The 23,742-nt window shown below is 49.2% G+C and overlaps 1 protein-coding gene across 3 annotated transcripts in view; it reads right to left on the minus strand.

The window, feature by feature from the left end:
* Positions 1 to 399: 399 nt before the first annotated feature.
* The window catches only part of CLCN4 (chloride voltage-gated channel 4), a 69,297-nt gene continuing 45,954 nt past the window's right edge, over positions 400 to 23,742 (minus strand). For all 3 annotated transcript variants that reach the window (XM_072816923.1, XM_072816924.1, XM_072816925.1), the window contains 5 exons: positions 22,965 to 23,510; positions 21,028 to 21,214; positions 18,996 to 19,394; positions 11,109 to 11,325; positions 400 to 4,467 (listed from right to left, as the gene is read on the minus strand). In XM_072816923.1, the coding sequence (XP_072673024.1) occupies positions 4,377 to 4,467; positions 11,109 to 11,325; positions 18,996 to 19,394; positions 21,028 to 21,214; positions 22,965 to 23,510 (1,440 nt within the window). In that variant the 3' untranslated portion in view covers positions 400 to 4,376. The remainder of the gene's footprint in view (positions 4,468 to 11,108; positions 11,326 to 18,995; positions 19,395 to 21,027; positions 21,215 to 22,964; positions 23,511 to 23,742) is intronic.

Here is a 23,742-nt window from a genome sequence, read left to right on the forward strand (position 1 = left end):
ACACTGGTGGGGAAGGGTATAATTTAATCTCTTGTGATTCCCAAAGTAATAGATATAAAGTTTGAAGGGATGAAAGAATTCACGTTAGACCATGGCCCGACCTGTCCTGCCCAGCCCGTGTGCAGGGCAGACACACGGATGGCCTGGGGACAGTGGTCCTGCCCCATCCTTGGAAATTTTATAGCTCCCGTCTGAACTGTTATTTGGCCATCACCCACCAGGCTCAGACCAAGGCATGTTAAAGCTGACCAAACCGACGTCACAATCTTGCATGAAAATCTTAAGAATCACTCTTTAACTTCCCCAGACGTTCCGGCAGTCACCGGAATCAGGTTTCCAGAGGTTCCGCTGGGTGGGAACATGCTGTGAAATCAGTTATCTCTTCCATTTACAACATGCTTCTTGAGGACTGTGCTTGTTTTATTTTTAAAAGTAAAGTTCAAACATTTAATTTTTAATAAGGTGCCAACGTTTACACAGAGGGTTACAATTAAAAAAAAAAAAACAACCACATTGCTATGTGGTTGTTCCAACACCAAATGCGAATAGATCTCATAAAAGTCACACGCAGGCTCATTCCCAGCACACCTAGGACGGCAAATAAATAGTTATTACTGCGTCGGTGAAAACGGAGTCTGGTTAATGTTCCCAGGTTAGATATACATGCTCCCCCCCTTCATGTAAATCATTTCAAAGGCTCCAAGTGGAGTGTGATAAAACACTGCCCACATGAAATTAAAATGAAGGCATACTATTACAATTATGTAACTCGACAGCGCTGCTCCTCGCGTTTCTCATCTTTTCCAGCTCTCCATCTGATAAGGAGTACCGAGCAGATTTGCGCATGTTGATAATTTAAAGTAACCAGTTCTCGCCTAAGTGAAACCAATTTTTCAGTTTCTGTGACTTCCTAGGGCCAAAAATACATCTACTGAGAGGTCTTCCCCTCGGTCAGGTCTTTGGGAAGCACTAAACAGAGCAATCAGAGACTGCCTGGTTGTGAAACAGCAAACACTGAATATTGATTTGCTTCTAACACATTTAACCTTTCTCTTAATGCCATGCGCACATCTGCATTCCCAGGGAATGCACTGAAAACGCAAGAAATTCGCATGTCCCTTTCGGGTTACTCTTTATTTGGTGTCTGTCCTTCTACGACAGATTTCCTTCGAAGCAGAGCGGGAGAACAAGAAATAGGGTGATGTGCCCTGTTAGAGAACTCCTTTTCCATTCTGCGTTTATGTTTATTTACACAAAACACCGATTCAGAAAGAATCCAGAAAGCTCTACAAAAAGTCTAAGGGCTTTGGTTCTGGAAAAAGATACACACACATTATTCTGAGAAATGTTTCTTTTACTTCCACATCCCAGTTCTAGTCCTCTAGCTCATCAGATCACCTGGTAAAGTGGATGAACTACATCGGGATGCAGCAAAGAGCTGCAGAATGCCTACCCACGTGCTTTTACCAGGAAGAGGGACAAAGCGTGCGGGGAGCCCGCTCCCCATCCAGCTTGTCTGAGACCCCAGGCCGGTGGGCAAGTGGACCGCAGAGGGGAGCCAGTCCAGAGGAGGAAGGCAAGCAACCCCAGGAGCCCCGCTTGCAAACCTCCCCATCCCCGACCTTTACCCACCTGTCTGACCCTGGCCTTCTGTTGCCAAGAGCCTGAACCCCACAACAAATTAGAGGCCCAGCTTATGAAAGAAAACAGGGTTGTCTGAGTCAAGGAACAACTCCCAATGGTTTCCCATGAATTTGTGGAGGGCTCCTCCACAAATAGCCCTCTATGCTAAGCACTGGGGAAAAGGACACAACACGACACCCCTCGGTGACCTTGGTCTGGAGTAAGCTATCCCTTCACATCCCTCCATGGCCTCGGCTGGAGGCCGAGGTCTGTGGTTTCACTGACCTTTGGCTATCTGTTCACTGTTTCGTGTTCCCTCCTGAAGCTCCTGATTTCAGCTGAAAGCGTGTCCTGGATTATATAAATCCAGGCTATGACGAATACTTTTGTGGGAGGCCACGTGGGAGTAAGAGGGAACCACATGAAGTGATCTTTAAGACCTTTTAGGATTTAAAGTCCAGAAGAATCCAGCTTCACTTGCGGATGTGCCATAGAAACCTCAGTCACAACACTAATAATAGGATCTGTTACTCGATACTTCTGTGCCGCGAAGGAGGCAGGGAGATCGAATTCTCTACCACTGACTGGTATTTCCACGCTGAAGAGGCTCTTTGATATGATTTTGGAGGCCAACTGATCACAGAAAGAAATCTTCCATAGTTTATCAGCATGCTCCGACTTAACTTTTTTAACCCAAAGAACGTATCGGTACATTTTCTGATACCGACTAGAAGTTTCTAGGTTTTTATCCAAAACGAACGTTTTCATTAGGGCTAAGAAAGGATGGCTTCTGACTGGCAGTTCTATGTCGAATCTGACAGAAGGGGTGGGAAACTATAAGGTGAGAAGAGAGGATCTAGTGGGTCCGGCAAGAAAGAAGGTAAGGAGAACAGGAAGGGCAACGACAGGGACACGACGATGGCATCCAATCGGGCAGACAGTATTCCCTCCCAAGGACCAAGCCCCCTTCCTTATTAAGAGAATCTCAATTTCATTCAGAGAGCAATATGCCTAGCTAAAGACTTCCCTTCGCACACTCACATGCGGCTGGGGGAGTCATGCAACAGAATTCTAGCCAACGGACGTGAGCTGAGCATCTCTGGGCAAGTCTTGCTTTCCTCACACAGACACTGCACCTTGTTTCGTGGCCTCTTCGTCCCCCTCCGTGTCTGGAAAGCAGATATCCTGCCTGGCAGCGCAGCAGCCACCTGTGGCTACAAGGCAGGAAGCCGGAGGCCTAAGGATGGTAGAAAACAGTGCCAAAGGGCACGAATGCTCGATGATAACACAGGGGCAGTCGAGAGTGTCCGACCCCAGGTTTCTCATTCAGCTCTCCACCGTTTGTTGGATTTTTCTATTACTTGCAGCCAAATGCACACCTGGTAGGTCAATATCCAATAACGAGGTTACAAAGGGTGAGGGCCACTTGGTGAGCTGGGAAGAGCAAAGGCTGACGTGAGAGGCAAGTGGGAGCAATCGTACTCACACGGATCACACAGCGGACTAACCTACAGCTCCGTGCCTTCTCACAGAAGAGACCGAAGTCCTGACTCAAAAGATAAATGCACCATCAGTACAAAGATGCCCGGTGCTCAAACTGGTGTCTACAATTTAACTCTGTGCTTTGCCTACGAGTATGCGAGTGCCCGCTTAGACATTAAAGCCGGACGTTTTGCATCCTATGGAGAAGATAATGGAACAGATTTAGAATCAATTTAGTATTTCTCTTGCAATCCATTCGGAGGAGTTCCCACTGAGACTTCGTATGCCTCCCCCTCTCTGCAGCCATAGCTAATAAGATCTGAGAGGAAAAATAAGTAGTAACACTGGGTAGCCTGTTTTGACTCTCACGTACGCTATTTGGAAATTAAAGCACACTTATGGCAAGCTGGCAACATAGAGGATGTGGCCCATGGAAAGTGCTGGACTGATCAATAATTCAGAATGCACAGGCAACAGCAATAAACAGGTGGAGCACATGCAACACATTTGCAAAACAACGAGCAGGTGCGTATACCCTCAAAATCAGGATGAATCCCTTTGTACGAGAGGAAATACGTGCAGCACTAAACACCCCAGTAGTTCGTTATGCAGTCCCAGGATGCTGGGCTTGCAGAGAGAAAGAATTCTTCATACTCATCACTGCAGGAAACCTCGATGCTGATCTGGAAACTGATGGATAAGCAAAACACTAGGCTTGGAACAGGAGCAAGAAAGGGGATGGTCATGAGTGAACCCACTGGCACCCTTTCAGCTTTCACTATGTTCCAATTTAATTTCTTTTTCTTTTCCAACAAAGTAAGTGCAAATATCTTTAGTCTGATTCGGTAAAATAGCAGCAAAACATCAGAAACCAATAAATAAAGGATGCTGACAGGTCAGTGCTCCTTTGCCTTTTGGACTCAAAACTTCACAAACATCAGCCTTAAACAGAAGGGGCAAACCTTCTGGACTCAGCATCTGTGTTCCATGTCCTTGGACAAACCACATCGTTTGCACCCACCCACATGCCCCCATGGCAGTTAATAAACTCATTAAGAAACACAGCTGGAAACTCCGAAGGGGTTAAAGCTATAAAATGCCTACTCGTTGATGTCTTTTTTTAAAAAAGGCTTCATCCTTCCTTTCAAACAAAGCTTTTGTTTCCACTGCCCCCAGTGCATAATCGTTCATTAGGATAATAACATATCACTTGTTTATTTCTTTTAAAATGACACAGTTGTGTTTTTCTCAAAATAAATGCCACCTTGTTTCTAATTAAACATGATGGATTCAGGGTCCTGGTTTGCCATCTGGGCCATATGTCTCAAAACATCCTTTTTCGTGATGATGCCAAGAAGTCTCCTGGAAAAGAAACAAAATAGAGAAAGAAGGTCAGCTTTGCAATATTGACTCATGCCTGCCCTAAAGCCCAGGGCCTTTTCCACCTGGACACATGGGGAGATATTTCCCAGCTTTCTTTGCACTCGGGTGGGGACAACTGAGTGAGCTCTGGCCAACGGCATTAGGTAGAGAGGAGAGATGCCCTTCCCAGGTCACCTGCACATTTCCTGATACTCTCTCTCCTCAACTGGCAGCCAGAGGCAGAGGAGCCAGTGAAGGACTCTGAGGTCACAGGGGACTGACTCAGGAGCCACCAAATTCAAAGACCATTCAAAGTCCTTGAATGACTGTATGGTACAGAGCCCACACCTGCTGAAGCCCACACTGGATGTGATGTGGAGGGGAATGAATCACTACCGTGTTAGGCCACTGGGATGGCAAGCTTGCTAATTACAGCCATAAACCTACAATGACTAATACACTCTCCTAAATTTCAAGACCATAATCAATCAAAAAAGGCCTTGTGAAAGCCATTGTGGAAACGTAACCACATTACAGAAATTCCAAGTATAAGGTATTTTAAGTATAAGATAACCGATTCTATTTTAAGTCTACCGCACTGGGTGGGTAAAGTTTGATCATATATGTAAATGATCTCCTCTTCCAAAATCCTACTGCTTTCAAACTTATAAAAAACAAGGCCTCTTCCCAGGGTGCCTTGTGTAAGGCTGCCTGGACTACACGTTGCACAACCCCAAGGAGCACTGTCCACAAACATGACAATGTAGAGAGTATACTGGACAGCGCAGGACACGCTTCCACAACCATTCCTAGCAGCCCTTGCCTCAATCTCGATTTTATTAAATACTTAAATGACCACCTGCTGGCACGAATCATGCCCCCTCAGTAAAGTAAAAGATTTGAAAGAAAGGGATGTGCACAGCGTCCCTGGAGAAAGAAAGCTCCACTGCCAAGGGAGTTTGCAGGATGCTGCTCACCTGATCGCCAGCACACCAAAAGAAGAAAAAAAAGAGAGAGAAGTAGACAGTCTCAAGATTTCTATGTGTAAAATAATGATATACCCCCAACTCAGAAAACACAATTAAAATACACTGTGATTTGTTTTTAAATTAAAGCCAAATATAGTCAAACTCCTCTCCTATGTAACAGAAAGGAGTATGAAGAGGGAAGAGTTAAGTATTAGAGCAGCGTTCGACTCAGTTCCCTCTGGTGAAATGGATTCAGGTTAGTGAAAAGGGTCAGGCCGGCATTCTGACTCCTTTGTCCCTGAGCACCCTGGCCCTTAACCAACCCTGACCAAGTGATTGTTTTCCTGCATTGGTTTGACCACCTATGCCCCTGGGGGAGACAGCAGGTACGACTGTTCCCCTCTATCTCATAGCAACATCTTCAGGAAAGAAGAAAATAGCAAAAGGGGACTTTAAAAGCATGCTAAATCCGGGGCAGCCCGGGTGGCCCAATGGTTTAGCGCCGCCTTCAGCCCCGGGCATGATCCTGGAGACACGGGATCGAGTCGATCGAGTCCCACTTCCCACATCGGGCTCCCTGCAGGGAGCCTGCTTCTCCCTCTGCCTGTGTCTGTGCCTCTCTCTCTCTCTCTCTCTCATGAATAAATAAATAAAATCTTTTTTTAAAAAAAGCATGCTAAATCCAAAGAATAGTGACAACACGGATGTCAAAACAAACCGTCATGACTCTATCGTGATGATCCAAAAAACGGGGAAATGTAAAAGCGGGACTGACTTATTAGGAAATCAACATTTTGCAGTCCCCGATGTAAGTTTGTTTAGTCAAATTATCAGTGGATTTCAAAGCCACTGGGTAAACGGCTGCTGGAAAACAAAAAATTCACCTGGTCTCAAAGGACCCCCACAGATTAGAGAGAGAGAGACATGTCCCTTTACAATGGAGGACTCGAGCCACCACCATCTAAGTGGCAGAGCTTATCACCAACAAAGCTGGAAGAGCTGACATCATGACCTCATCTACATTGGCATGTTGTCAGAAACTACTTAAACCAAATCAAACTATGGGGAAGCAATCAAACTCCATAGTGAGTGTGAGACTATGGATCTACAAGTGAGACTACTGATCTGGATCCTTCGGGGGTGGGGGGGGACCTGTATCATAAATAACAACCAAAAAAAGGCAGGCAACTTTTCTAGATGAAAGACTAAAGAGGCAAAATAAGCAAATGCAATGTGTGAACCTTGAAAGAATTCTGGGTTGAAATTTATTATGAATTGGATATTGAATATGTTGAATTACTGTTAATTTTGCATAATTACGGTTCAGTGGTGATAGAAAAGAATTTCCTTAGCTCTTAGAAGATGGATACTTAAAAAAAAAAAAAAAAGAAGAAGAAGATGGATACTTGAGTCACAGTTGCCACACCTTGGCAGCAACCAAGATGCCCTTTAGTAGGTGAATGGACCTACCATGGTCCATACACCATGGTCCCTCCAGACAATGGAATATTATTCAGCGCTAAAAACAAATGAGCCGTCAAGCCATGAAAAGCCATGGGGGAACTTTAAATACCTCTTACTAAGTAAAAGAAGCCAGTGTGAAAAGGGTACATGCTGCATGATTCCAACTCTATGACATTCTGGAAAAGGCAAAACTATGGAGAAAGTAAAGAGATCAGTGGTCACCGGAGTTGAGGGAGGGATGGAGGGATGAAGAGGCGGGGGCAGAGGATTTCTAGGGCAGAGAAACCACCCAGGGTGATACTACAATGGTGGATACAGGTTGTTCTCCATTTATCAAAACCCACAGAATGTACCACACCAGGAGTGAGCCCTCGTGTAAACTGGGGACCTGAGTTAAGAAGGTATCGATATCAGTCCATCAGAGGCCGCAAATATAACAAAGGCAAGATGTTAATAAGGGAAGCTGGGGGGACAGGGGAGGGTGTACGGGAACTTGGTATTCTACGCACAACTTTTCTGTGAACTCAAAACTGCTCTAAAAAATAGTCTACTAATTAAAGAAAAGAAACTCTTGTGGGAGAAAAGTGGTCGCCCAAAGGGAAAAGGGTGCCCGTGAAGGACAGAGCCAGAAACTGCTTTCTGTCTCAGCTGTTTACAGCTACTTGGCTTCAACTCTGTTTATATATTACTGCAAATACATTTCCCAAATTTATCAGAATGCAGTAAAGTTGGGACGCCTGGGTGGCTCAGCGGTTGAGCATCTGCCTTCAGCTCAGCTCGTGATCCAGGGGTCCTGGGATCGAGTCCCGCATCGGGCGCCCCACAGGGAGCCTGTTCCTCCCTCTGCCTGTGTCTCTGCCTCTCTCGGTGTCTCTCATGAATAAATAAAATCTTTAAAAAAATAAAAAAACAAACAAATAGCCCAGTAAGCTGGTGATGAAGTGAATGTTACTTTGAAAAAGTAGGACTTGTTAGTGTTTACAAAGTGATGAGGACTCTGTGATCTCTCTCTGAGATCTCTCTCTCTCTCTCACACACACACACATGCACACACACACCCTTCCCATATCTATAAAGCCTGGTCTTGCTGCCTTTCTTCACCCTGGAGCGGTCCGGACGACCTCCCTCCCCTTCAAGCTCTCACAGCCCTTCTGGGGAAGTCTGAATTCAGAACAATCTTGGGCTCGGGCGCCAGCTGTGCCTTGGCCCACAACGACAGCGGAAGGGGACAGCTCAGCATCCCCCCGGAATCCGGCGCAGATCGTTAGTGGCATGACCAGTCCTATGTGATGTAAATCAAGTGTTCCAGCCCCTTTGGGTAAGAGTTCAAGTGAATCGAGGGGATTGATAAACGGTCCATCTATGACCAGGAATGCACCCAATTAGAGGAGCCGGGCGGGCTCCTCTGGGCAGGCCACCCGTGCGGGGTCTGGGGGCCCACCTAGCAGGCTCGGGGAAAGCTGACACCACCTCCCCTGCCCGCCCGGCCTGTCGAGATCCCCTGCGCGGAAGACGCCACCCAAATGCAGTCTCAGCCACTGGAGGCTCCGCAGCCTCGGGCCTTCTGGGGACAGAGACTTCTGCGGCTCCTGGGCAGGGTTCACGGTCGGCTTGGACCCCGGGGCCCCGAGCCATCCTGCAGGCGAGGCGGGTCCACGGGACGAGCACAGGGAAGGCACATGGTGACGGAGTACATCAAAAACGCAAGCTGGCTCAAGACATGCCTGCCCTGGCTGCAAGCCCGAGGAGATGAAAGGCCCGCAAACAAGGATCCCTTGCCAGCAGGAACGTATCAGCATCTGTGTTTGTTTAAAATATGTAGAGCGAGAGAGAGTGCGATTTTGTTTTCTCGCAGAACATTCGGAGCCAATTTCGGCACCCAGATCTTCACAGGAAAACCTCATGGGGCTGCGTGAGGTGTGAGCGGGCGTTAAGGGCAGAATTTCCTGCCAGAACTGGAAATTCCAATGATAACTGACATTGGATTATTATTTTAAAGGAAAAGAGAAACTGCTATGCACTTGAGACGCCACGGGTGATCACAGTGGTATTTCTGCCGAGCGCTGGAAATTCAAGTATGTAAATGGGCTTCAGTGTTTTTGCAAAGTGGAGTCCGGCTGGCAGCAGCGTGCCCGGGAGCTGGCCAGACATATATATTCGAGAACCCTCCCAGACCCGAGGGCTCAGTCACTGCAGTGGCGCCAGCATTTGGGGTTTCACCTAGAGCTTTATACTCGGGGGGATTCTGTGGCCCACTGGGTACCTTTAAAAAATCACCAGCAAGTGTCCCCTCTAGCCCCGAACATTTATTTGTTGCTCACTGATTGTCCCTCCCATGTGCAACACCAACCCCCCCCCCCCAGCTGCGGTCGGAGCTGAGGGCACGTGTCACGCAGCCTAGTTGTTCCCTGGGCCAGGGTGCACATTCGGCCCCTCACGCAGCCAGGACGGCAGGAAGGGAGCAAGGGAATAAGGCGGCAGTCGTGGCTGCTCACGGGCACCTGGTCCGCGGTCACTCACTCCCAGAGCTGGTGACATCCCGGGCCAGTGACCCTTCATTGCAACGGAGGCCGTCCCATGCGCCGCAGGCCGTTTGACAACATTCTTGGCTTCTACCCACTAAGTGCCAGGAGCCTCCCCTTTCTCTAGCTGTGACACCCAAAATCTTGGGGGGCAAAACCACCCTGGTTGAGAATTGCTCGGCTACACTGGAGTGTGGGCTCTGCAACGTAAACTACGTTAGAGAGGTGAGGCCTCAATACAGTTAGGGTGCCAACGTCTCCACAGCCCAAGCTCACCTCCTCCCCTCAGCCTACAGAGGAGTAGGTTGGGCGCACAATACTAGGTTCCAGGCTACCCTCACTGAGCCAATCTCTTCTTCCACCCAAGCTTCTAAAGCCATGGGATTTGGGGTACACCTCTGAACCCAAAGAATGGCCCTTGGGGCACGGTACCTCTCACACCATCACGAACCTTTTGATCTTTGCCACACTAGTTTCCTGGCTTACGATAACACAAGACAAAAGTACTATTGCCGCGGCACAGACAATGCCGTGGGGCCACCAAATCTCTCACCTCTTCAGTAACAGATGTTTGGGAAACGTGAGGTTGTTCTGAACAGATTGCTATATTAGGGAAGAATCTGAGCATAATGTGAACTTCACATTTGCTTATGGGTCATCTCATCAGTGAGAAATTCCAGGTGAATGCAGAAATCTGCACCCGGCCGACCCCAGGGCCACAGGCACACAGCCGACCCTTGAACAACACGGGTTTGAACTGCATGGGTCTACTTATATGCAGATTTTCTTCAAAAGATACAGGACAGCACTATAGATGTATTGTCTCTTCCTTATGATTTTCTTAATCACATTTCCTCTGGCTTCCTTACTCCAAGAATACAGTATGTAATACACGTTCAGACAAAATATGCGTTAATCGACCCTGGGTGTTATCGGTAAGGCTTTGGTCGACGACAGGCTACCAGTAGGTAAGTTTTTGGGGAGTCCAAAGTTCTGTGTGATGTTTGACTACAGAGGAAGCTGGCGCCCCCAGCCCAGGGTCGCTCCACCTTCACCTGTACACGGCTCACCAGCAGCAACCCTTATGACACCCGCTTCTACAAAAAAAAACCGCAGGGCTTTTTCAAGGAAAAGTGATCTGTGTGTCAGAGCATTTACATGTTTCTTAACCACTTAAGGTGCAAAGCTGTGCTACATTTTTCATTAGGTCCGCCTGGTGCGTGTGTGCACACGCCGCCAGAACTGCTGCGGGTCGTACACCCAGCCTTTTTCCCACAAGCCTGTGCCTTTCACTGCTTACTTCTGTGCAGCGCCAGGTCTTTGACGAATGCACAGTCTTGTTATAGCAGAACGGGCTGTACCTTCTCCCCGAGCCAAGAGCTGCTGCGGGGGCGGCAAAGCAGCCACTACCTCCTTTGGCTCCTCCCCTTTTGGACTCAACCTTCAGCCTCAGGCGGGACAGCAGCCCTTCGGAAAGCTGCTCCCACCTTCCCAGGGGGGCCCCAGTGGCCCCGGTGCGGAGTTCCCCAGGCTCCCACTTCATTCCCATCGCACCGCTCGCCCTCACTTCCCCACGCGTGCTCCCTCCCCACCCCTGCCCCATACTGGTCCACCCTGGTCATCCGCGAGGCCCCAGGGGGCTGAGACCGTGACTCATTCATCCATCCACACCCGTCGGGCCACTCACCCACTCCGCGTCACCAGGCACTGCCGGAGCCCCAGCTTCCGGAAGATGTCCACCACCGTCTCCATGGGGGTGTGGTCCGTGACCGTGAACGGGCTGAGGTTGAGGACACGCCGCAGCTTCAGGGGGTGCGGGCTGTTGGCCGGCAGCTCAGGGGGCTCCTCCGTGAAGTACATGATCGAATTGCTCACGATGCCCTCCTGCCTCTGTCTGGCATTCTCTAGAATGGGCAAGCAGGATCAATAAGCCACACAGAGGCCCTTGTTTGGCAACTCCCCCTGCCCCATACCCACAGAAACACACTTCTCCCCTCTGTCTGCAGCCTAGAATCCCACAGAGAAGCGGTGCAGAGGGCAAATGCCGCCTTCTTAACGAGGGGCTTCAGCCAAACATCTGTGAAATTGGCATCTCTCGGAAGCCAATGCCGTGCAAGGGTGCCCTGCTGTGACCTGATCATTCACGGCCAGAGTCTTGACACGTGGGCCCGAGCAGGGCAACTTCTTTGGGAGCATGTACTGCCTCCTCCTGGGCTCCAGGGCACCCAGAAGGCCCAGGGTCCTCTACCTTTCTTTCCTAACACTCCCTCACCTCATCATGGGCTCAAGTTGGACATGATAAGAAATCTCGCTGAGCTGCCCAATGACCTCAATATGCTGTTTTTCTTTTTTTACAAACTAACTTTTAACTGGCCCAAATGGCATTATGAATCCTGAAAGCAACAGAAACCAGTAGGACCATCCCAGGCTCAGAGCCCAGAAATGCAGCTCAATCCCAAACATGACTCCCGGGACCAAAGAAATAACTCCAGAAAAGCCACGTTCCCCCCACCTCTTGGATCTCCTCTCTTAAAAACGGACCATTTTGTGGATTCCTCAAAGAAAGATAGTAAAACTGTTATGGTAACAATTAGCCTCTTTCTATCTGTAGGCAAGGACATGCAAAAGCAAGCTGAAGAAAAGTAGGGTAACAGGAACTCATTAGAAATACAGCTTTATGCAGTACTAGAAACCCAGGCTATTTTAAGTCACACATGAAATAAATCCATCGGTCTCAAGATATTTCTCCAAGGCGATTTTCCTTCTGTTGGAATTTTAATCTTTCTTTTGGTTCATGGGAAAAGGTTAGGAAAAATGTACAGTGAGCCTTGCCTTAAAATGGATCCTGGTTTCTATAATACATTTCTTGCCTTCTCAAAGACTACTATTCACCTATATTGTTCTTTGAAAAATAAAATTCTAACTGCCTGCTCTAAGGCCATTTATTGCAATAGAGTACTCTAATGGAAAACTGGCCACATTTGGGGTCAGGCTGAGTTTGAAAAGGGGTCTCTGTTTAAAAGAGAAACAGTGGGCCCGCTGGGCAAATGCCGGCACATTATGTGGGTCAGGTTAAATCTAGTTACATCAAATGGGATAGGATTCAACCACAAATACCAGATGACGCTGACGCACAACGTTTTTAAATGTGGATGCTACACGATACGCACTGCACATTTCTCTCCTAAATCAAGAATGGTTCCAGCGCGGAGCACTAAGGTGAGGAGACAACAATCGACACATACTTAATGTGCTGCTCGTTTGGCACAGACTGACCAATTCTCCAAACGGCCCACATAACAGGAATCCCATCTAGTTCAACAATCGGATCAACTGGATTAAGGATCAATCCACATCAGGACTGGCTCGAGCCACGAACCTCAATCAAGAACTGGACACATGATTTGCTGAACCCCTTGTAAAACCAAATACAACTTAGTGAACTGTCAATCCACTTGTTGAAGTAAATAACAACCTTCTATTTCCACTGAATCTCCTGATTGGGTTAGAAGCCCTGGTTCTAACAGCAGCTGGTTCAGTGATTTCCTGCTCACCAGTACATTCCCAGTGCCTGGACAATGCCTGGTATACAGAAGGCACAAAACAGATGATCGTCAAAACCATGCATGAATCAATCAATAAGTGAAAGAATGAGTGAGCAGTTCTACTAAATGGCAGTGTGCTTGGTTCTGCCTCCCATGTAGAACAGAGCCCATTTCACATAAGACGCACTGGCGGGGGGTGGGGGGGGTGGGGATCCCTGGATGGCTCAGTGGTTTAGTGCCTGCCTTCGGCCCAGGGCGTGGTCCTGGAGACCTGGGATCGAGACCCATGTTGGGCTCCCTGCATGGAGCCTGCTTCTCCCTCTGCCTGTGTCTCTGTCCCTCTCTCTCTCTCTCTCTGTCTCTCTCGTGAATAAATAAATAAAATCTTTAAAAAAAAGAAAAAGACGCATTGGGAAGGAAAGCCCATGAGCTATTCACTGCCGAACAAGAATTGAAGGCATGAGCTGGGCCCAGAGCCAGATATGTGAGCCATGTTCCTTGCTACTCCAAGAGTGCCAACTGCTGCTCTCTCTCTGGAAGGGCCCTGCTAGGCCACTTTGGAACTCTACTATCTAGACTTCTCTTAGCACTTCAAACGTTGGGGCGGGGGGGGGGGCATGGTGCTACACACAGGCCAAAACCTGATGAATGGAAGAACCAACAAGAAAGCTTTTTGCCTCTGCTAGGGTGAACCATCTACTCCCGGTTTGGACAAGAAATCTTCATCAGTCACCCAAATGTCTGCAACAAACTACAGCATGTATGCTCACAGAGGGCAGAGACTGGCTCGGGCCACCCCTGTTCGCCCAGCAACTAGGACAGGACCAGCACATGGCGGGTACACAAGAAATAGTGACTCCTCACCCTGGGGATGATCCAGGGCTACAAGAGTGTAGACTCCCAGGCCCTAGGGACTCGTGAAAGCCGATGTTAGAAAAGAAACCCCCTAAAAAGCCCAATGTTTACATATGTAGAAGACCCAAAAGATGGGACGCCTGGGTGGGTCAGTGATGAGTGTCTGCCTTTGGCTCCGGGTGTGATCCCAGAGTCCTGGGATCAAGTCCCACATCGGGCTCCCTGCATGGAGCCTGCTTCTCCCTCTGCCTGTGTCTCCGCAGCCCCCCCGTCTCTCATGAATAAATTAATTAATAAAAAAAGACCCAAAAGATAAGGAAATGCACTAAATATTAACCACGGCCTTCTATGCTGCTGAGAAAGTATGTGCCTTTTTTAATTTTCCTTTTTGCTTCTGATTTCCCCAATATTCTAGGAATATGTATTACTTTCATTTAATTTTATTTATTTATTTTTTAAGATTTATTCATTTGAGACAGAGAGATACAGAGAAAGAGAAGATGAGCAGAGGGAGAAGTAAGCTTCCTGCTGAGCAGGGAGCCCGTGACATGGGACTCAATCCCAGGACCCTGAGATCATGACCCAAGCTGAAGGCAGACACCCAACCTTCTGAGCCACCCAGGCGCCCCTATGTATTGCTTTAAAAAACACAATAAAGGGACGCCTGGATGGCTCAGTGGTTGGGCACCTGCCTTTGGCTCAGGGCGTGATCCTGGAGTCCCGGGATCGAGTCCCACATTGGGTTCCCTGCATGGAGCCTGCTTCTCCCTCTGCCTGTGTCTCTGCCTCTCTCTCCATGTCTCTCAGGAATAAATAAATAAAATCTTTAAAGAAAAATTAAAAATAAAAATAAATCAAAATAAAAAAAATTAATAAAAATGTAATAAATTGTATTTTTAATTGTTTTAAAGATCAATTAAGGGGATCCCTGGGTGGTGCAGCGGTTTAGCGCCTGCCTTTGGCCCAGGGCGCAATCCTGCAGACCCGGGATCGAATCCCACGTCGGGCTTCCGGTGCATGGAGCCTGCTTCTCCCTCTATGTCTCTGCCTCTCTCTCTCTCTCTCTGTGTGACTATCATAAATAAATAAATTTAAAAAAAAAAAAGATCAATTAAGCTATTCTTAACACAGGAGGTTTGTTATCTCTTCTACCAGAACCAGTATCAGTGGCCACAGCTCCTAAAAAATGAGGTACGTTTTGTGAGTACCTGTTAAGGTACATTCCACTGTCTAGCGGACAATACGATGATAACACCAAGCACAGGGAGGGTAATTTGTGCTTACAAATTTCACAAACTATGAGTGCTGGTAAAGTAAATTTCACAAACTATGACAGACCAGGAAATGTTAAGACTAGAAATAATCACACATTCAGTAAGCTATTCCCATGCTTTTAGAGCACTGGTTCTCAGCTGATCCTTAGTGGACACTTGGAAATTATCTGGAGACATTTTTGGTTGTCAAAACTGGGAGATGGTGATGCTACTAGCACCTGGTGGTCAGAGACCAGGGATGCTGCTAAACACCCTATGGTGCCCAGGACAGCCTTCACAGCAAAGAATGATCCAGCTCCAAATGTCAATAGTGATAAAGCTGAGAAGCTCTACTTCGGAGTAATCAGTCACGTCTTTAGAGAGATAATAACCTATCATCCTGTTCATCAAAAATGCTTCCATGTAACAGACGTCATTAACCAAAAAGGTTAAAATGGAAAACCGAAAGCAACTAAGTGGTGGTCGGTACAAAGATGATGTGATTTTTTTAAAAAATTAAAAAGTGAAAACTATTTAGAAGAAAAACCAGAGGATTTTATGATACGTTAGTTTGCTGCTGCGTGGAGAAGCCCCTCTGTACATGTGTTTTAAGCCCCAGCAGAAAGCAACAGATGACACCGCCGCTCTCCGTGGCCTACTGCAATCATGAACAGCCCTCCCAGGAAGAAACCACTTTATCCCTAAATAGCCCTTCCAACAGATCTGACACTTTGTTCAGTTCTGGACACAGATCTCTTTCTGCAAGTAAGCATCTTCCACATGCTGGAGAATCATCATTAAATCATCCACCAGATGAAAAAAAAATGAGGGTTCCCTTAACTCTTGCCTGTGACTCTAACTTTCCATCCCTTTAATCATCTTTGCGGCTTCCCGCTGAGTCCTCTCTGAACCCGTCCTCACCTAATTGCAGAATTCAAGACTAGAAGAGTCTGAGCCCCGCTGAGCACAGAAAGAGCCTCATATTTGCAAATAGCACCGAGAGGTAAAGTCCCTTTTACTGGGAATTTGCACATGGGTCTCACGCGGCCCCATGTGTCAGTATGTGACGGGGAAGTGGGCCACGTGTCCTCGGTGGGGCCAACAGCTAACAAGGACACTGGCTACAGCTCAGCGTCCCATGGTTTGAAAATAACAAAGCATTTTCAGCTTCATGTGAGCAGTTGCTATGATTGTTTTTTTAGATTCCATTTATTTATTTGAGAGAGCTGGAGACAGAGAGAGAGAGAGAGAGAGAGAGAGAGAGAGCACAAGCGGGGGGAGAGGCAGAGGGACAAGCAGACTCACCACTGGGCAGGGAGCCCGACTCGGGACTCGATCCAGGACCCTGAGATCATGACTTGAGCCGAAGGCAGGCATTCAACGGACTGAGCCACCCAGGTGCCCCAGGTGCTACAGTTTCAACATGATGTGTAAGAAAAACCCTTATTTACCTCCTCTACTGTTCTTATTCAAACGATCTTTGACCTACCTATAATCTTTGCTCCTAATTCCTCTGAAAATGAAACTGGCAGGAGATAGTCACTAGCTAAGTGCTAAAGTCATATTTCTCTATTCACGAGAGGCCCCATAATTCCGCAAATACAGGTCACACATTTCTCCACCAGAGTACAGGGACTCTTCTGTTTCCATAGATCAGGAAAACAGCTTCTCTGATTGCTCAGAGTGAAACACTCCTTGCCTTTCCACAAACCACGTGAACAACAGCTTCTATACTATTATCGGTCTGATTGAAAGCGTATAGGTATTATTTACACGGCGTGTTGCCTCTTCAGACATTCCAAACATAGCTTCTAAGAGAGCGCTCCGTCGGCAAGCTTAAATTTCTTCACTAACCGGTTGATGACAATTACTGCTTCCCACTTGATTACAGTAATGGGTTTCAGCCAAATTAGTAAGCTGTCTCCTAGCAGGTGTGCCAGGAGCTGCACAATAGGAAATGGATCCAGTGATGTTACTTTAGTTTTTAAATTTCAGCTTTTGCTTAAAAGATTTTAGAGACTGAATAAATTTTTCAAGGCTGCTGATTACATTATTTTAAAACAAACCCAACCCTGCTCATACAGCTTAAAACAAGTCTCGTTACTTTTAAGGTAATATTTATGCCCACAGGCACCTACCTGTTAAGCGACAGTACCTATAATAGAGGAGCATCACTGAGCATGTAAGCACAAATGAGCTATCGTGCCCAAAATATAAACCCAGCGTGGCTTTGAGGGAGGTAAATACCTTTGAGCCGCAAACTAAAATTAGAGACGCGGCTTATCCAAACCTACTTTTATAAAGCCTTTGCTGAAGATACTCTAAAGATATTTATAAGAGATATTTAAAGATATTCAACATCACAAAGAGATTTTTAAACGTTGAAAGAGCCTTAGAAATAATGAACCAGGGATCCCTGGGTGGCGCAGCGGTTTAGCGCCTGCCTTTGGCCCAGGGTGCGATCCTGGAGACCCGGGATCGAATCCCATATCGGGCTCCTGGTGCATGGAGCCTGCTTCTCTCTCTGCCTATGTCTCCGCCTCTCTCTCTCTCTGTGCGTGACTATCATAAATAAATAAAAAAAAAAAATAATGAACCAAGGGCCGGGGATAAGCAAAGGGTCCTCTGGTGAAGGTGTGTTCCCAGGAGGGCACTGGGCAGTCACGGCCCGGCCAGTCCCACTGGCAAACTTCTTCAATCCTCTGGAAGCAGGATCCGTGTGCTAAAGCCATCAAGTGTACAGGTGAGCTGCGCCATGGGCCCAGCCCACCATCAGGTGCTGGGATGCAGTCACCGGGGCAGGCGTGCTGAGCTGGATGGCATTTGTGCGCCACGCCATGGGTGCGTGTCACTGGCCCCTGCCCCGCGGCATCGGGAGCCCTGGCAGGACTCCACCCCAAGGGGGGCTCCGAGGCTCACTGTCCTTCTCCCTAGGTCTCCATGTGACTCACACCGGGCCTTTATCTCGGGAATCCAACCTCCCACCTCCATTTCAGCGCGGGCCTCCCGGCTGCTGGGCCCACAGGCGTGCTTCTCCGAGCCGCCTGTCTCTGGCACACCCCACCTAGGCATCACCTAACTCAGCAGCCGGCCCCTCGGCCCAGCCCATTGCAGCTAGCACCCCGCAGGAAAAGCAGCACATGGCCCTGACCCACGCGGGCCTCTAAGTACCGGAATGGGACAACAGTGCCACCAAGTGAAGTGAAGGGCTCGTGCGGAGCCCAGGGAGGCGTCTGAGGCAAAGAACTGCCTGAAAACCTCTCTGAGAGCAGCTCACCGGGATCGGCGCAGCCCCTCCCACCTCTATCCTTCCCAGCTTCACCTGACAACTCCCTAAAAAGGCAGCAGCCGAGGGGCGCCTGGGCTGCTCAGTGGGTGAAGTGTCTGCCTGCAGCTCAGGTCATAATCCTGGGGTCCTGGACCGAGCCCTGCATCAGTGGGGCTTCCCGTTCAGTGGGAAGTCTGCTTCTCCCTCTCCCTGCCGCCCACCCCCCTTGTGCTCTCTCTCTCTCAAATAAATAAAATCTTAAAAAAAAAAAAAAAGGTGGCGGCAGCAGCTGGCCACCTAGCAGGGGTGAGCCCCAGAGGCTGCGTGCAAATGCAGTGGTCACCTTGCAGCCAAGTGTGTCTCTCCCTAGACATCGCTCCTCGGTGTGACCTGGGGACCGGCAGCACCAGCATGAATGGGGAGCTTGGGAGAAAGGCAGACTCTCGGCGCCCTCGCCAAACCTACTGCACCAGAATCTGCCTTTTCACCAGGTCCCCAGGGGACATGAATATGCCCGAAAGTATGAGAGCCCGGGCTTAAAGCCCTCTGACCCCTGGAGTCTAACCTCTCTGAGAATTGGTGGGGGGGGCGTTGGGTGGGCAAGGCTGCCGTCCGCCTCTTAGCACAGCATGGGCTTCCCCCTCTCTACTCACTTATGGCAAGAATCAGTTCCCTCCTCTGGGCAAATCCAATGAGGCGCTCGGAGTCCCTGGAGACCACCACCGGGAAGCCGTTGTAGTCGGTCTCCTTGATGAGCGTCTCCACGTCCTCCACGGTCATGCTGTCCTGGGTGAGCACGGACAGCGGGGGCTCTCCCCGCCGTGGCCGCATGACGTCAGTGGCCAGCGTGCGGTGGGTGAACTCGTCCTTCACGTCCAGAAATGGGTACCCGTTTAAGTGGATATGAGCCTCGTAGATGCCTTCTTTCCCGAAGGCATCGGCCACCCACTTGCTGGTCACGGCTGCCGCCATCAAGGGCACAATGTACTCGAGACCTCCCGTCAACTCAAACATGATGACCACCAATGACACAGTCATCCGGGTAACTCCACCTGCAACCGAAAAGGGAAACGGAATTCTGAAACTCAAGTCCAGACCCTCAAGAAGGCACGACTTGTGGAAATGGACAAGCTGGCTATAAATTCTCCAGTCGCCTGTTCCGAAGAGACACTCCTACATGTTGCCCACGGCAGACCTCTGGAACGCTGGCCAGGCTCTGGTAAATGCAGCCTCACCTCAGAGGGCTGTAAGCCACACCTGACTGGGGGGCTCTTCTTCAGTAAGAAGACAACTGGGTTGTCCATTCACCCAAGACCACGTGTCTGGCTTTCTGGTGAGTGGATCCTATGTGGGCTATGCTGGTCCCTGACACAGCAAATGTGGCTCTTTTCCAGAACCCCATAAGCTGGAAAATCGTAGAGATTCTTAGTGGCTAATGGACAGGAGAGGAGCCCAACTTTGGGTCCCTTGGTATTTAAACGAAGAATCCATAGCAACTCCTACTAATCTGCCAGGGAGCTTAAGCTGGAGTTTCTCGACCTCAGCACTAGGAACAATTGGGGTTGGATCATTCTTTGCAGTGGGGACTGCTCTGTGTACCAGGGGATGTTTAGCAGCATCCCTGGACACCGCCCACTAGATGCTACTGCCACCTCCCCCCATAGGTGTGACAACCACAAATGTCTCCTCCATCACCCATGGTTCCAGAGAGACACAACTGCCCCCAGTTAAAAAGCACTATTCTAGACAGTGCAGCTGCAGGATGGTGGAGGCTCCATCACCCCGGGCCTCGAATGACCCACATACACATGCAGGCTTGATTCTCATCATTCGTGGGAGTCACGATCTACAGAGTTGCCACAAACACCGAATGAGCAAATACTGAATCACTGCCCTAGGGGAAACATAAGGTTAGGTTTCTGCGAGCTTCTGCTAACAACGTTGCTGTCAACCAATCAATAGGGAACTTTATTTCATGTGTACTTCTGTTTAGACACCTTACTTAATACATGTAGATGATTCATTAACATCCAGCTCACAGCCAACTGCACTGTAACTCCTGCCTGAGAAGACTTCCCTGACACACCTATTTTCTCCATAGGACACATCCCAGCCTTCCTGTGCTTAGGATCCCAGACTTCAGCACTACGGCTGGGGGCAATTTAAAACAACAAAATCATTAATGAAATGCAAAACAAAACGGGGCTCTAAATAGACGACGAGAAGGATACCTGTGTACGGTACAGGAACTAAAACAAGGGGGGCCTTTACCTTGTTCACCCTGAGGTGGGAACGTACGTGCAAGACAACTTGAACTTTCCCCTTCTCTGTGCATGCCCAAGGGTGACCACAAACGCACCACAAGTATTGATTTAGGGGTCACAAATACATGTCGGCAAGTAGGCAAATTCCCTAATATGATTTCCACAAATAATGAGAATTGACTGCCTATCATGAGCAAGACAGAAGCCTCGGTGTGTTGCGCCGCTGAGACCTGGGGCCTTGCCTGTGATAGCAACACAACCTGGCCTACCCTGAGAATGCCACCACCCGAGTACATGTCGCCGTCCTCACTGCTGCCCTAAGGCGCAGCAGCCTGTGTGCTTGGCCGAGCGGGCCTTTGCTTCGGCCCCTCCCCACCGTGCCCTGTCCCCCTCCCTCCTCCGCCCCCCGCCGTGGCTATACCTAGGCAGGCCGCGGCTCCCACCATTGCATAAAGTCCAGGGGTGACACAGTCCGCTCCGGGCCTGCACCAGTTCCTGAAGACGATCCAGTCGTGGTGATGGTAAGCCAGCTGCTCCACGCCGATTCCCACCATCCGGCCTGCCATCGCTCCCACGGCCATGCTGGGGATGAAGAGGCCCGAGGGGATCTCCGGGGGGCACACAAGGAAAAGAAGTATGAGGGAAGGAGTCCGCATGCCCACGTCCCCACTCCCAGTGAACAGTTCCCTGCCCCCCTCAACAGGCTTGCACTTTGCTGGTCTCCGGAGGAGGCGCGACGCTTCCCAAGGGGGAGTCAGCTGCGACAAAGAGGGACAAGGGACTTCGCCCATTCAGTCAGTCCTATCTACTGTGACTGGGCCAGAATGCAATTCTACACTTTCATTTCCCCTCCTTCAAAAGCGGGCCGGTTCTCCTGCTGGGGATTAAAGAATGATAAGCCCCGCTGCAAATAACATTCAAAGTGAGCATCTGTCACTTGAGACGCTCACCGCTTTCTCTCTCCCCTTGCGAGAGTCATTCAGATTAGCTTTTAAAATTAAATGTCAAGCCGCAGCATGAGAATGAAAAAGAAAGGCGTGCGACCGTCCCGGGTCAAACAAAGCCGCTCGGTGCAGCTGCCCGGCACCTCCCGAAGCTTTTCACCGGCCCACGGCCCCGTGAGGACACAGCGGCCGAACACCTGCCAGAGGGACAGGGGCCCTTCCCGCTTCCTTTACAAAGTACACTTTCCAAAAACTATTCTGAGTATTTCCAAGCCAGGTGGGAGGCAGCAAAGAACTAGACAATGGAAACTAGAAGATCTTGGTGGTAGCGTGTGTGCAAATGCGTTTTAGTTTATCTGGTCATCGGACGTGTGCTACAGAACATGCCTGAGTCCCCGTGTTCACGGGGACTGCACGTGACCGCCAACCCTGACTGGGAGTTGCCTTTATGCTCCCTCCCAAGACTGTCATCCATGGGAGGATGGGAGTGGATTCCTAACCAAATTTCAGGTAAGTCTGGATCCTCAAGTGTGAGTTCTAGACTTTGGGATGTTCCTGAAGAAGAAACGTCCTCTCTGAGTGGCCCCTGATCCCCAGGCATTTAACTCCCTGCAACTGTGAAGTAGGCTTCTCTCAACAGGCACCAGAAGAGGCTGCTAGCATCTTCCTCAGACACAGGAATAATTCCTTTGCTAGGAGATGATAAACCGGAGACAATTGGCTGTTTAATAAAGTCCACCCAACCTTGTTCTTCAGGCAAAAACTCAGGTTTGTGATTGACCATTACACACTCAAGTACACAGTTTCTTAGACTTTAAAAGAAACAAATCATAAAAGTAGCACACAGGGGCGCCTGGGTGGCTCAATCAGTTTAGCATCTGCCTTGGGCTCGGGTCATGATCCCAAGGTCCTGGGATCGAGTCCCGCGTTGGGCTCCCTGCTCGGCGGGGAGCCTGCTTCTCCCTCTCCTTCTGACCTTCCTCCCTGCTTCTGCTCTTTCTCTGTCTCAAATAAATAAGTAAAATCTTTTTTTAAAAAAAGTAGCACAGAGAAAGCAACAGTAATGGAACAGTAAGGGGGTTCTGCAGGGTTTGAAATATTCTGCTTCTGGTCCTGGGTGCTCCCCATACAAGCGCGTGCTTTATGAAAATTCCTCAAGCTATACGCGTCTCTGCATGGATGACACACTCTGAGCCTTAGCTTCTTCACTTGTAAAATGATTAAAATCTATTTCACAAGCATGTTGACTATCCGAAGTGGTGCTTCTTGGTGATTAAAAAGAATGGCAAGTGCCCAGCACGAGAGAACGGTCAGTAAAGGTCAGTCCCAGTTTCCGTCCCCATCGAGTAGGGTGCTATCCCCAGAAGGAGAGGAGTTGCCCCCCACCCCGCATCTTCCTTTGCCCTTCACTTACCTTCATGCCAAAGGTAAAGATGGTGATGACGATTTTGAAGATCAGCGCCAGGGCCAGCTGCCACATGGCTGTGTAAACCCCGACGCCGGCCGGCCGGTCGGGGATGTCGTCCACTGGCCGTGTCATGTTGGGGTCATTGATGTAGTCACACAGCTGCGAGGACTCGAGGGCCCCGCAGTCATTGAACAGCTCGGAAATGAGCTCGCTCGTGCTCCGGCGTGTGTAGGGATTGGGGTAGGCGATGATGGCAGTGATGGCGGTCACCACGATGACCTCCAGCACCGGGTACTTCCCCAGCTTGGTGGTTTTGCGCCTCCTGCACCAGGCGATGTTGCAGCGGATGAAGAGGGTTCCCCACAAGCCTCCAAAGACCCCAAGCAGGATGAAGGGGAAGAGCTCGGCCATATACCAGGGCGTGTGATATTCCACGTAAAAGAGAACAAGACGGCTGTTCCCAAAGGGATTGATGGATCGAAGCGTGAAGGCTGCCACCAGGGCCGCGAAAAAGGACCTCCACAAGGTCTTCAAGGGAAAGTAGTAACTGACCTGGGACCAACAAGTGGACAATCAGACCGGCTGAAGAAAGAGCTGCCCGGAGCCCCAGCCCCTCATTGGCAGCCACCCACTGGCGCTTGAGTGTGACAGTCACCCTGGGACCAAAGATGGGCAGTACTGACTTCCTCAAGCTAGGGTTCGTTATAACCAACACACACCAACGAAGACATTTAAAGGATTCTGTGTCTGAAAGTGCAGTAGATACAAGTCAAGATGTGTTTGA

Source organism: Canis lupus, chromosome X (genome assembly GCF_048164855.1).
Source record: "Canis lupus baileyi chromosome X, mCanLup2.hap1, whole genome shotgun sequence".
In the NCBI taxonomy this organism is placed as follows: domain Eukaryota; kingdom Metazoa; phylum Chordata; class Mammalia; order Carnivora; family Canidae; genus Canis; species Canis lupus.